Here is a 13,597-nt window from a genome sequence, read left to right as displayed (position 1 = left end):
TACCTTCTTTGTAGGCATGAAAGGACCCAGTGGAGTACCTGGTTCAACTGGCCCTGAGGGGGATCCAGGACTTATTGGCCCACCAGGTAAGACTTATTTCTGGAGCTAGTTATACCTGATACTTAAATTCATTGAAGAATTTGAACATTTGCATTCTGCCTTTCAGCTGAAACTTTCAGAGTCTCAGTCCCCAACAACTGAGGGGAAATAGGCAGGACTCTCCCTTTTCTTATTATATTCATCTCTCGAGCTCTCTATTTCAATAATGTAATATCAAGAACAGACCTTTTAAATTTAAGGTAGATACAGGACCAACAAGAATGCTTCATTGTTTTTTTTTTTTTTTTTACCTTTTATACTAACTTTCCCATATTCAATTGAACAGATCACAAGAGCAAGTCTCATAGGTATATTTCTATATTTTTAATATGAAAATAGTTCCTTTTGCTGAGAGACTTACAGAGATTTCCTGTAAACTATGAAACAGGATATGAAACAGTGGCTCCCTTGACAAACTCAACAAACAAGATCTGCAAATGACGTTAGAATCAGAACGGACTCATCAGGAAACAGAACTGTCTTCCCTTGACACCAGTGTTCACAGATTTGCAATGGATTAGATTTTCTAGTAACCAAATCACTCTTCAAGGCTTGAAAATAGGGACTATATGCCTAATTTGTCCATAGACCCTAACCTATGGACAAATAAGACCCTAAGACATTATTTTTTTTTCAGCTCTTTGGGGGAAATAAAGGTAATTTTCCCAAACAGATTTCTGTTGGACATAGTAAATTCCAATATATGTAACTCATTTCTCTCAAACTAATTCGTATTCTGATCTGAGGTTTATTTTCCATTCATTCTTTCCAATTTCTCTTCCCTACCTTCAACTTTATGTATTTTGCCTCTTAGGTCCCCCTGGATTACCTGGTCCTTCAGGACAGAGTATTGTAATCAAAGGAGATGCTGGCCCACCAGGGATTCCAGGCCAGCCTGGATTAAAAGGTTTACAAGGGCTCCCAGGACCTCAGGGTTTACCAGGTACCTTTGTAGATCATCTTTTTTAAGCCTTATGTATTTGCAAACATTTCCCTCATCCTCCTTTCACTTGTCAGAGTTTGTCTCTGACAACAGGAGTCTCAGCAGCTGGTAGAATACTATACCACCATAGGTCGCACTTTCTTTTTGAACCTTTCTTGAAAAGGTTCATTTCTCATGCCCTAATTTCTTTTAGGCCCAGTCCAATTTCTTCTCACTCATCTGGCTATCCTAATTGAATGATTAGGTTAATGTTTTAAAAATCTCTATAATGAAATTCATATGCATTTAAGATCTGATGCTTTCTCTGTCCCAACCACCAGAAGGATAGAAGGCTGATTTGATGGGCTGTTAGTTTCCATGCTGTGAGGTCTTATGATTTTTAAACTAAATCCTGTCTAGTTGGCCATTTCACTCTATACTTGCAGCCAACTGTGATTCTAAAACAAAACTAGAAACTAACTTTGGTCTTTCCAGTTTATTAGTGGCTTAACAGCAGTCTTTTCATAAATGAAGTATACCAGGCAGCAACAGCCTTGCCTTTGTTGGGATATATAACAAAAGTTGGGCCTTGTGCTATGTCTTGTTCTGAAGGCAAGGAGAACACAACTGCCATATTATAGAAATCTCCACAGAGGCGAATGGATTGTTTAAAATTAAACCTAAATCCTTGTCTGCATCTTTTCATCCTGGGCTTGAACTATTCTTTCATTTATCTGAATTAAAGACAAAACCAGATTATGAATTCAGTGCCACTCATGGACGTCAAGTGTCCCAGCTCTATCTGGATGTGAATTTATTCTACGCACATTTGAAAACCCTACTGCTTTCTCCTATAGGTCCAATTGGCCCTCCAGGAGATCCTGGACGCAATGGACTCCCTGGCTTTGATGGTGCAGGAGGACGCAAAGGAGACCCAGGTTTGCCAGGCCAGCCAGGTGAGACAAGTAAAACACTGCTGCTGATAGTAGTTTTTAAGTCTGGGAGACCTCTGGACATATGGCCTCCAATTGGAGTTGTGAAAGCCTCCTCTTGAGAGAGCACAGCTAGCTGGGGAGTCTGTTGCTTGGGAAAAATAGGATGACACAGATTTGCCAGTATAAGAGAAACACAGGAAAGTTGTTTTCATTTTAAATGTTTTTACAGCCCTAGAAAATCAGCTTTTCTTCAAAATGAGGATTTTTCAGGAACTCACTGTACTTAACTGTTCTGATAATTTTCAGTGTTTTTACAACTGTAGATAATGTAAATATAACTCTAAATAACAAATATAAAAGTTTGTGTTGGTAAAACAAACAAAAAACCAGCAGTAGCAACAAAGCAGATTGGTGCTGTCTATGTTGCTCCAAGAACCAACACCCTGCCATTTCATTAACTGTCTTTCTAGGGAAGTAACAAGTCAGTGTCACCTTCATCACCTATAGGCATTGCTGTGACATTTCCCCCAAGTGAAAATCTATACACACAGTGGCCAAAGGCCTGTATATAGAGAATTTTTAAAAAATAAGCTCAAATCGAGTGGCCAAATAGAGAACAGAAACCAGTGACAGATTGAAATTAGACATTTAAAAAAGTTTCCTTAGAGTACCCTGCCTATTCTCTAAATAAAAATGTATGCCTGAGAATAATTCCTCAGACAGATTCAAAGGAAAATGTTTTTCAGTACGAAGCTGGCAGACTGACAGCAACCACACTCTTCCTTTCTAAGTGATGAACTAAACAGCAGACTGAGATTTTGTCATGGGGTTTGGACTCCTTTAGTACAGTGAGAGACTAGATAACATACAAATTCCCCAAATGAGCATCACTTCTTCCCATCTAGTGTTCCATTCACTCAGTATTTATTTAGTGCCTAATGTCATCAACCAATTCCAGAAGGGAAAAAAAAAATTTAAATCTCTTTGAGGATACGGACCATGTTTTGTCTGTCTCCAAATCTGTGATATCTGACAATGCCTGTGTAGACATTCTATAAATATTGACTAAATTAACTAATCAAATGAGGTCATAATGTTTTGTCAATAGCCATAATAGTGAATCAGAGCTCACTTAATTTTGTATACTGATGGTTTTTTGGAAAATAGGTACTCGTGGCTTAGATGGTCCCCCCGGGCCAGATGGATTGCAGGGTCCTCCAGGTCCCCCTGGAACCTCTTCTGTTGCCCATGGGTTTCTCATCACACGTCACAGCCAGACAACAGATGCACCACAATGCCCGCAGGGAACCATCCAGGTGTATGAAGGCTTTTCTCTCCTGTATGTACAAGGAAATAAAAGAGCTCATGGTCAAGACTTGGGTGAGATAATCAACATCTTATTTCTTACTATGCATTTCTGTTTTGTTTTGAAAATCTTTTTAGGTTCTAGAGTAACCAGGGACACAGTGCATCTCTCTATTCTTTCACTCGCAGCCACTCAGCCGAATTTGACTCTTTTGCAAACCTATAGGCTGCAGCCTGCCAGTCTCCTCTGTCCGTGAAATTTTCCAGGCACGGATACTGGAATGGGTAGCCATTTCCTTCTCCAAGGGATCTTCCTAACCCAGGGATCAAACCCCAGTCTCCTGCATTGCAGGCAGATTCTTTACTATCTGAGCCACCTTATGTAGAATCTTTTTCTAATTTTACAATCAACAAATCTTCATTGTAAATATACTCTTATCTTTTAGATAATGTTCTCTACTTTTTCTCCTTTCAGTCCATTCTCTCTTTACTGTGAGAATCTAACTTCTACTTCTAATCAAGCTTATAAATGTTAAACTCCTAATCTAGTAAGTGAACAGGAAGCATTATAAGTTTTTGAATATCATGAAATTCACAAATGTAATGCAAAGAAAAAATGGGATCTCTTATCCACTATGTCCCTATAACTTTTCAAAACGTGTGTATTTGGTCAAGCAAGGGCGGTCATAGTATGTATTCAGATGCAGAGGCTATAAACTAGACCTGATTCAAGTACAGCTTAGGCCTCAGCCATAGGAACATCATGATAGTACCCAATATTTCAAGTGTATTACAGGATTGCAAGGTCTATGCCAGGGCTCATTCAGGGATCAAATTGGAGATATCTTGATGCCTAGGCAAAGAATAAAAATAAGAGGTTTGATGTTAAGGAAACAATCACCTCACTAAATATATATATAGTCTGTGCTGAATTAGTGAAAGGACTATGGTGCTTAAAAAAGATGATAGTGGTAGAGGAAACAGGCAATACTGAAAATGTTCTGTCTGAAAAAACAAAAGGCATACCCAGAATCATTAGTCTATTAAAACTTTTTAGTTTCAAAATATTCAGAGAGTATTGAGAGTTCATGAGATCACCCTATCGTTGAATGCTTGGAGACTATAACCAGAATTCTGTATCACTGTAGGTAGCATATAGCATAAATGCAACCAAACACCCATGTTCTCATCATTATAGGCCTTCCTTTTATGCACATCCTCCTATTCTCTTCTTTCTGAGACCCAGAGATATTTCCATCCCTGTCCCTAATTAGTAATGTTAGTTTTATTTTTAATTTATAATTAAAAAGCACTTTCAGGGACTTCCCTGGCAGTTCAGTGGGAAGGACTCTGCACTTCAACTGCAGGGGGCAAGGGTTTAGTCCCTGGTCAGGGAACTGAGATCCCACAAATCATGTGGTGTAGCCAAAAAGAAAAGCACTTTCAAAAAAAAAGAAAAGCACTTTCATATTTATTAGACAATTTGATTTTCAAAACTAAAATAATCAAGAAAGATATAGGACAAGTTTTGTATTTATATATATGCACACACACACACACACACACACACACACACACACACACACACACACACACAAACTGGCTAAGAGGTTAAGTGACTTATTCAGTGCCACAGTGGACTGCCAGGGAAGTCTCTGAAAGTGTTTTTTAATTATAAATTAATTTAAAAATACAACTAGCATTACTAGTTAGAGACAGAGATGGAAATATCTCTGGTCTCAGAATCACAAAAGAATATATATGTATGCATATTTATATATATTCTTTTCTATTATGACGCATCCCAGGATATTGAATATAGTTCCCTGTGCTATACATTAGGAACTTGTTGTTTATCCATTCAATATGTAATAGTTTGCATCTACTAAACCCAAACTCCCATTCCATCCCTCCCCAAACCTCTTCCCTGCTAGGCATCCACAGGTCTGTTTTCTGTGTCTGTGAATCTGTTTCTGTTTTGAAGATAGGTTTGTTTGTAATACCTACCAATTACAAACCCATCCATTTTTCAATTATGTCAGTTTTCTCATTTGCTCTCACATGACTTCGAGTCATTCACCTCTCTGAGCTATTTTTTTTTCCTCTGAAAAAAGTATAAATTAAGCTAAATCAATGATTTTTCACCTGGGGAACTTTTGAAAAGATTCCTAGGCCCATTCCAAAACTATAATATAAAATTTCCCAGTGATTCTGACAATCCACCAATTTTAGGAATTATTGATCTTTTATCAATCATCTTCAGCCTGAGATAAGCATACTCCATTGGATACTTGAGGAATTTCCAATGTATAATTTTAATGGAATTAGTTTACAAATCCTCAACTTTCATATGTAGTTTCTCCCAAAGTTGAACTGCCTGTGTATATGCTATCAGTTCAGTTCAGTCGCTCAGTCGTGTCCAACTATTTGCGACCCCATGGACTGCAGCACGCCAGGCCTCCCTGTCCATCACCAACTCCCGGAGTTTACCCAAACTCATGTCCATCAAGTCGGTGATGCCATCCAGCCACCTCATCCTCTGTCGTCCCCTTCTTCTCCTGCCCTCAATCCTTCCCAGCATCAGGGTCTTTTCCAATGAGTCAACTCTTCGCATGAGGTGGCCAAAGTATTGGAGTTTCAGCTTCAACATCAGTCCTTCCAATGAACACCCAGGACTGATCTCCTTTAGGATGGACTGGTTGGATCTCCTTGCAGTCCAAGGGACTCTCAAGAGTCTTCTCCAACACCACAGTTCAAAAGCATCAATTCTTTGGCGCTCAGCTTTCTTCACAGTCCAACTCTCACATCCATACATGACCAGTAGAAGAACCATAGCCTTGACTAGACGGACCTTTGTTGGCAAAGTAATGTCTCTGCTTTTTAATATGCTATCTAGGTTGGTCATAACTTTCCTTCCAAGGAGTAAGCATCTTTTAATTTCATGGATAATCTCTTTTCCTATATCCTCTTTCACTACCACCCATCTCCCATTTTATAAAAGACTCATACCATGGCATATTGCCTTGAAACATAAAAACCTCTAAGAGACAAATTCAGAGGAACAATTCAAAATAATGGCTTTGTTAAAGTCTCTATTAACTCAGGTTCTATAATTCACTTCTAATCCATCTCATTGGAAAATGCATTTCTAATAAAAGTTTACTTTTAATTTATAGTCAGTATCAAAATTTATAATAACCTATTTTTTGATCAGTGTGAATTAATAGTAATTATGATGATCATTCAAAACAATATGTAACATGTAAAGCCTTAAGGTCACAGAAAATCAAATTATTTTAAATTCTTGTTTCAGAGAATATGATTGGATCCTCAGTAAAAGACATTGAAAAATAAAAAAATACATTAGAATAAAACTGTGTGAGAGAAGTGGAATGGAAATACAATGCAAAAGGAGCATTGTATAATTTCCAATTGTTAAAGATGAGTTTCTGTACTTTTAAAAAGGTTTATTGTTAGGTTTCAAATAATTACATTGGATACATTTGAGAGGGTGACGTCAAAGTTTGTTTTTAAATATATTCACATAACACTAGAAATGACAGCTGGTAACGTTGAAATGTGGTTTGCAAAATTCCAGACTCCAATATTACCAAGTATAGAAGGGTGGATTTGGATCCAAGAGACAATAATATCTTAATAACTGGCACAGTATCAATTTAAACTTCTGATGAAAAATTTGAGGTGTCAACTTAAAGATGTGAAGGAGGTACATCATTTTTCATCATTCTTTGTGAGTAAATGAGAAAAGAAAAGCCTAATCGCAGGTAGAAATATTATTGTCCCTACCAGCTCAGAAATTTCAACGCTCTAGTTCTTTTCTTTTTTTCCCTCTCTCATCTTTCCTTTCTCCCTCATTTATTTTTCCCTCTTGTATTACTTACTTCCAAACCTGTCCGTGGTTGCTGTACATATTAGTCAGCACTACAATTGTCCCTAGGCTTAAAGATATGGGGAACCCACATAAGACACATACTAGGGATGTCTTAGAAGAAGGGAGGGCATACTGGAGAGGAAATGGTGTTATCATATTATAAGGACTAAGTGTATGCCCTTCATTTTTGCATAATAAATTACTCAATATTCTCCATACGGCACCATTGTTTATAGGATGCATCACTGGTTTAAAAACAATGTTGGGGAATATGTAATGAGCTAGCACAATAAATGTCTGCATAAGTTGTAAGACATATCCTGATTTTAGAAATGTTAAAATATGAGTAAATGTGCATCTTATAATTGAAGAATTAAAGTGTAGTTATCATCTAGAAAGTGAAAGTGTTAGTCACAGTCATGTCAGACTCTTTGTGACCCTGTCGACTGTCGTCCACCAGTCTCCTCTGTCCATGAAATTTCTCAGGCAAGAATACTGGAGTGCATTGCCGTTTCCTTCTCCAGGGGATGTTCCTGACCCAGGTATCAAACATGGGTCTCCTGCATTGCAGGCAGACTCTTTACTGACTGAGTCACCAGGGAAGACCTGGTTATCATCTAAAAGATAGGGAAAAGTTACTCTTTGAAAGGTTGTTGTTAGTATGTTAGAAGAAACTAATTATCATGACACTTTTCCTTTTTCTCCCTAATTCTTCCCAGGAACAGCCGGCAGCTGCCTTCGTCGTTTCAGTACCATGCCTTTCATGTTCTGCAACATCAATAATGTTTGCAACTTTGCTTCAAGAAATGATTATTCTTACTGGCTCTCCACCCCAGAGCCCATGCCAATGAGCATGGAACCCCTGAAGGGCCAGAGCATCCAGCCGTTCATTAGTCGGTGAGACACGGGTATACCGTTGACATTTGCTGATCTCCAGTTAGTTTAGCTAGTTAGAAATGAGTCCAAAGATAATAATCTGACCATATTCCTCTCAGGTTAGGTAGAACAGAGGAACCTTTATAATGTTCAATTCAATATGTAGTTTGATCCATATTTATTGGGGAGCTTCTTTTGACCAGGACCTGTGATATACTAGTGTAATATAAAAAAAAAAAATAACCCTCACAATCTAGTCATTAGGCAACTATACATAGATTAATATGTATCAGGCTTGGGCTCAATGCTGCAATAAATCTAATAAAGTATTATGAAAGTATTAGGAAAGGGATATTTAATTCCAACTGGAGAAATCTGAGATGACTATATGGAAGAAATGTGTTTTGAACTGCTTAGCCCTTTAAGGATGTAAAGGACTTGAGACAGGCATTTATAATGGAGAAGAGCATTCTAGGTAGAGAAAATGGGACTGGATTTGTAGACTGATGTGTCTAGAGTGTATTACTAGTTTCCAAAAGGTGCAGAGGGAGAAGAGATGGGAAAGTTAATTTGGACCCAGTCAGTAGAAGGCTTTCAGTGTCAGGTTTTAGTTTGAAATTTATTTGGTATATAATGGGGACCTCTGAAGTTTTTGACCTTCATTTCAGGGAAGATTACAGAAGCATCAGTGTGTAACATGATTCCAGAGGGGATAATCCAGAGGTAGAGAGACCAGGTAGATTAAGTATATTGCTATAGTCCTTGTAGGAGTGGTTTGGAACTCTCAGTGGGGTACATGTATCACGTTAATAGAATAAATAAGATTTGGCAATTGATTAGTTATGGGAAGGAAAAGTGATAGCTGAGACTTGGAGCATGAGTATCTAAAAGGAAGGAGGTACTGTTAATAAAGATTTCCTAGAATGTTGCCACATTAGAACCCGGGTAAAACTCTACCTCCTAAGCATATTAGGTACTGCCATTTTCATTCTGATCATGACCCAATTGATCTAGGAGTCTAGTAACCATAAAGGATGAATCATTGAAAACTTTAGTTTCTTTAACATTAAATATAAAGGTTAAGCCTAGTTCAGCCACTCTTAATAGCAAATTCATAGAGCCCTTTTCAATATATTTGCTTCAATCCTTTGGGAATTCATTTTTTTAACGAATGAAATAAAACTATCTTTATTCACAGGTGACATGATAGTCTACATAGAAAATCTTACCCTTTCCCTCACAACTCTATAAAATATTTTCTAGTACTAGCAAGTGAATCTATTAAAGTTGCAGGATATATGACAATCAATTATATCCTATGATAGAAAAAATTTGCAATTGCCACCCAAACATGAAATACCTGGAATAAGATGAATAAAAGCTGTACAATATTTGTAAACTAAAAATCTACAAAACACTGATAAAATTTTTTTAAAAGAGCTAAGTAACTATAGAGATAAACTATGTTCAGGGAAAGCAATATGCAATATTTTTGACATGTCAATTCTGTCCAAATTGATCCACAGATTCAGTATAATCCTTATCAAAATTCTATAAGGTTTTTATATTTCCTGTAGAAATTGGCAAGCTGATAATAAAAACTATATGGGTGCTCAGGGCTGGGGTGGTGGGATGGCCTGGAGGGATGGGGTGGAGAGGGGGGTGGGAAGGGGGTTCAGGATGGGGAGCACGTGTGGACCCATGGCTGGTTCATGTCAGTGTATGGCAAAAACCACTACAATATTGTAAAGTAGTTAGCCCCCAACTAAAATAAATAAATTTATTTAAAAAAAAAAACTATATGGAAAAGCAAAGGGCAGAGAGTAGCCCAAATAATTTTGATAAGGAAGAACAGAGTCAAAAGACTCACATTTCCTGACAGTGTGAATTACTACAAAACTGCAGTAATTAAGATAGTATAAAATTGGTGTTAGGAGAGGCATATAGATTAACATAAAAAACAGGGAATTCAAAAATGGATCCAAATTCAAATCATTAACAGATGAGTACAAAACAGGTATTCAGATAATTTTATAAAGAAAGGATAATCTTTTCAACAAATGGTGCTGAAGCTATTGGATAGCTATATGCAGTGAATAAATAAAAAAGATCCATAACCTCACACCTTACATATATACAAATATCAACTTTAAATGGGTCATAGGCCTAAAGGTAAAACTAAAACTATGTAAGTTTTCAAGGAGAGTGTAGGATAAAATCTTTATGAGTTTAGTAAAGATCTCCTAGACAGGGACAAGAAGAATAAATCATAAAAAATGATAAATAGGGCTTCTTCTGGGAATTCATTTTTGTGCACATGATTTTTTTTTCAACAATCCCAACTCTTTTGAGTAAAAGATCCCCTAATGGCATTCCCTATTTGGTAGATAAACTTTGCCAAATTGGTTTAGTCATATTTCAAAAGGTCCCCTCTTGCTTTTTATTAAAGATTTGGTAGACTTAGCTGCACTTTACCTGATTTTATAGACAAGTACCCAGACACCACATCTCCAAGTGCCTTGGTACTTGTCCAGTATTCTGCATATGTTGTACTTCTAAAGAGATAGCCAAATGGTTAATAAATATCCCTTGGACCAAAAATAATGGGCAGGGATTAAGAAAGTGTCTTGTTTCTTGTCTTCGTCAGTTTACCAGACATTGTTCTTAGCACAGTTTCAGTAGTACTGAATGTCTACCCTCAAGTTGGACACTTTGACAGCAAGTAGTATGTGCAATACACCAAGCCAAACTCTTGGAGCAGTTATGACATTGACTGTTGCAAGTATGAATACAAGTTTAGGGCAGGATAGGAAATGAAAATGCCATAGCAGTGGTTCTGTAGTTTCTTTAAAAAAAAAAAAAAAAAACTTACAGGTTTCATTTATAATTTTATTATGTATATTGGGAGGCTGTGCTTATGCAAAAGCAGTCCTCAAAGTACATTTTTCTCCTCTTTTTCTGAGCACTGTAGACCCCTTGATGGGATTTTATAACAGGAGGGCTTCCAAAGAAGAGGGACTGCTATTTCCTATGTGCTCACTCTGTAGATTGTGTTCCTTCTGCCTTTCCCTTACCAGATGTGCAGTATGTGAAGCTCCGGCCGTGGTGATTGCAGTCCACAGTCAGACCATCCAGATTCCCCGTTGTCCTCAGGGATGGGATTCTCTCTGGATTGGTTATTCCTTCATGATGGTATGAATCACTCTTCCTTGGATTTGTCATCCTAGCTGACTGTCCATCATATCTGCATTTCTTCCTAATATGAGGAATCCATGTCATTTGAACCTCATATAGCTTCTATCCAAGCACTGAGTTCCCTTTCATACATTTGCTGGAACAGATTTTCACAATCTACCTGTTTCTTTTGTTGAGAACCTTTGGTGTGGATACTGCTCTCTTAACTTTGGCTCTATTTACTTCACTGGATTTGAATATTTGGCCAAGGTCAGCACTTATCTTTGGATACTCACTAAGGTATCATGGTTCATGGGTATTGTGGCACATTTTCCCTTGTCTTTTCTAGCACACAAGTGCAGGGGCAGAGGGCTCAGGCCAAGCCCTGGCCTCCCCTGGTTCCTGCTTAGAAGAGTTTCGTTCAGCTCCCTTCATTGAGTGTCATGGGCGGGGGACCTGCAACTATTATGCCAACTCCTACAGCTTTTGGCTGGCGACTGTAGATGTGTCAGACATGTTCAGGTAAGGTGCTTATGGCTTTAGTTTAGGTCGTAAGCTTCCTTCAGACGTGCTGGAGGAAGAGAGAGACAGTTTGTGAATGGTTTACACCCAACAAATGTTAGAAATTCAGAGGATCGTGTCCTTTATACTTGCTTATTCTCCTCATATACCAGACTCAGATCAGAAAAACATACTTGACTAATAATAGGTGTATGTGGTTTGAGATGTCATGATGATAATTCTTTAAAAGCAAAACAGAGCAAGAAAAGATTATGTGACCTTCTCAATAACACATGAGCAAAACTGTTCAACTAGACTGAAGCCACCCTAGAAACTGAAGTAATCTGCATTGCTTCCCAGGTCCAGTAGTCTCTTTCCCAGGATGTTTTCAAGGCTTTCATCCAAGTATTTGAATAAGTAAGGCCACCTGTAATACATGTGCCTGCAGGGGACTTTATTCTATTGTTTTTTTTTTCAATTTCAATTTTTATATGTTACTTCTTTTGCATTATTAACATTTTTCTTATGTATTATCTTTCTATAACTGTTATGTGTTATGTATTATCATCTATTCATCATCAATTGCCCAGATCCTCCTTGTTCTAGGACTGTTAGAAAAATGTATAAGTAAAGGAGAGGGAGAGACAAATAGACAAGGACGAGAGTGGTGGGGAGGAGAGTCACAAAGATACCTATAACCACTAATGGCTCTTAGGCCATACCAGTCATTGCGCTAGATTGCATTGCTCAAAAGTTAACCATTAAGTCTGCTACTTAAACACAATAAAATGTTAAAGTATGAATTGAACCAATAATAGAATTAAAATACCAGATAAGGCTAATTTGATAGTCTTGTTTTTTATTTCCCAGCAAACCTCAATCAGAAACGCTGAAAGCAGGAGACTTGAGGACACGTATTAGCCGATGTCAAGTGTGCATGAAGAGGACATAACATTTTGAAGAATTCTTTGTGTGTTTTTAAATGTGATATATATATATATATACATATATATATATACATACATATATATATATATAAAATTCCCAGGATGCAATGTCTCACTCTCCCCAACGTTGCCACTGCTGCCACCAATGGTGCTACTATATATGACCAAGAGAACATACTGACTAGTAAATCATGAAGATTCAGATGTACCTCAACAATGTGCCAGAGCAAGGTCTCTATTATTTTTCTATGAACGAAATGAGGAAATGAATTTACTTTTTGGGTCCAGAATAACTTTCTCCAAGGATTATAAGATGAAGATTATATATTTTGCCCAGTAACTAAAATGGCACGTTAAAAATTCAATTAAGAGAAGAATCACACTGAGTAAAATAAAAGACTGCAGTTTGGGGGAAGAATTATTTTTCATGGTGCTACTAATCCTACTGTATCCCAGTTTTTTAATATAAAAGTGTTAAGCTTATTTTGCTCTGTAAGTAAAGAATGTGTATATTGTGTAAACAGACTTTTAGCTCAAAATGTTGAGTCATCTAGAGGTGACCTGACATGAATCACTTTTACAGAAAACTTAGGAAAACCTAGAATACAGACAGCAAGATTTTATATCCAGGTTTATCAAAGTGAGAGTTTATATTCTTGCATCAAGTCACTACTGAGAGTAACTTTTGAGTTTTTTCCCCTAAGTTCTCATTTGACTTTTTTTTTAAAAAGGTCATTTTTAGTCACTTGAATCAGAATTTTAAGTGTACATGTTACATACCAAATTATAATATCTAATGGTGCAACTTCTCTTTTGCTGTATTCTCCAAGACGCTCAACACTAGATGCCCCCAGCTTTGATGTTTCTTACATCTTGATTTTGCTCGTCCCTGACTGGGCAAATTCTCCCATATAATTTTGTGAAACAAAAACATTTAAAACGTTGA

General features: G+C 37.2%; 1 protein-coding gene across 2 annotated transcripts in view; it reads left to right on the top strand.

The window, feature by feature from the left end:
* The window catches only part of COL4A5 (collagen type IV alpha 5 chain), a 237,641-nt gene extending 224,887 nt beyond the window's left edge, over positions 1-12,754 (top strand). For both annotated transcript variants that reach the window (XM_081565868.1, XM_081565869.1), the window contains 8 exons: positions 15-86; positions 914-1,042; positions 1,879-1,977; positions 3,124-3,336; positions 7,873-8,050; positions 11,107-11,221; positions 11,553-11,725; positions 12,575-12,754. In XM_081565868.1, coding sequence (XP_081421994.1) covers positions 15-86; positions 914-1,042; positions 1,879-1,977; positions 3,124-3,336; positions 7,873-8,050; positions 11,107-11,221; positions 11,553-11,725; positions 12,575-12,656 — 1,061 coding nt within the window. In that variant the 3' untranslated portion in view covers positions 12,657-12,754. The remainder of the gene's footprint in view (positions 1-14; positions 87-913; positions 1,043-1,878; positions 1,978-3,123; positions 3,337-7,872; positions 8,051-11,106; positions 11,222-11,552; positions 11,726-12,574) is intronic.
* The last annotated feature ends 843 nt before the right edge of the window (positions 12,755-13,597 follow it).

The sequence above is a fragment of the Giraffa tippelskirchi genome, chromosome X (assembly GCF_054371585.1).
Source record: "Giraffa tippelskirchi isolate mGirTip1 chromosome X, T2T-mGirTip1v1.2.pri, whole genome shotgun sequence".
Lineage (NCBI taxonomy): Eukaryota > Metazoa > Chordata > Mammalia > Artiodactyla > Giraffidae > Giraffa > Giraffa tippelskirchi.
The sequence above is the reverse complement of the archived record's forward strand: the minus strand, read 5'-3'. Positions and strand labels throughout refer to the sequence as shown.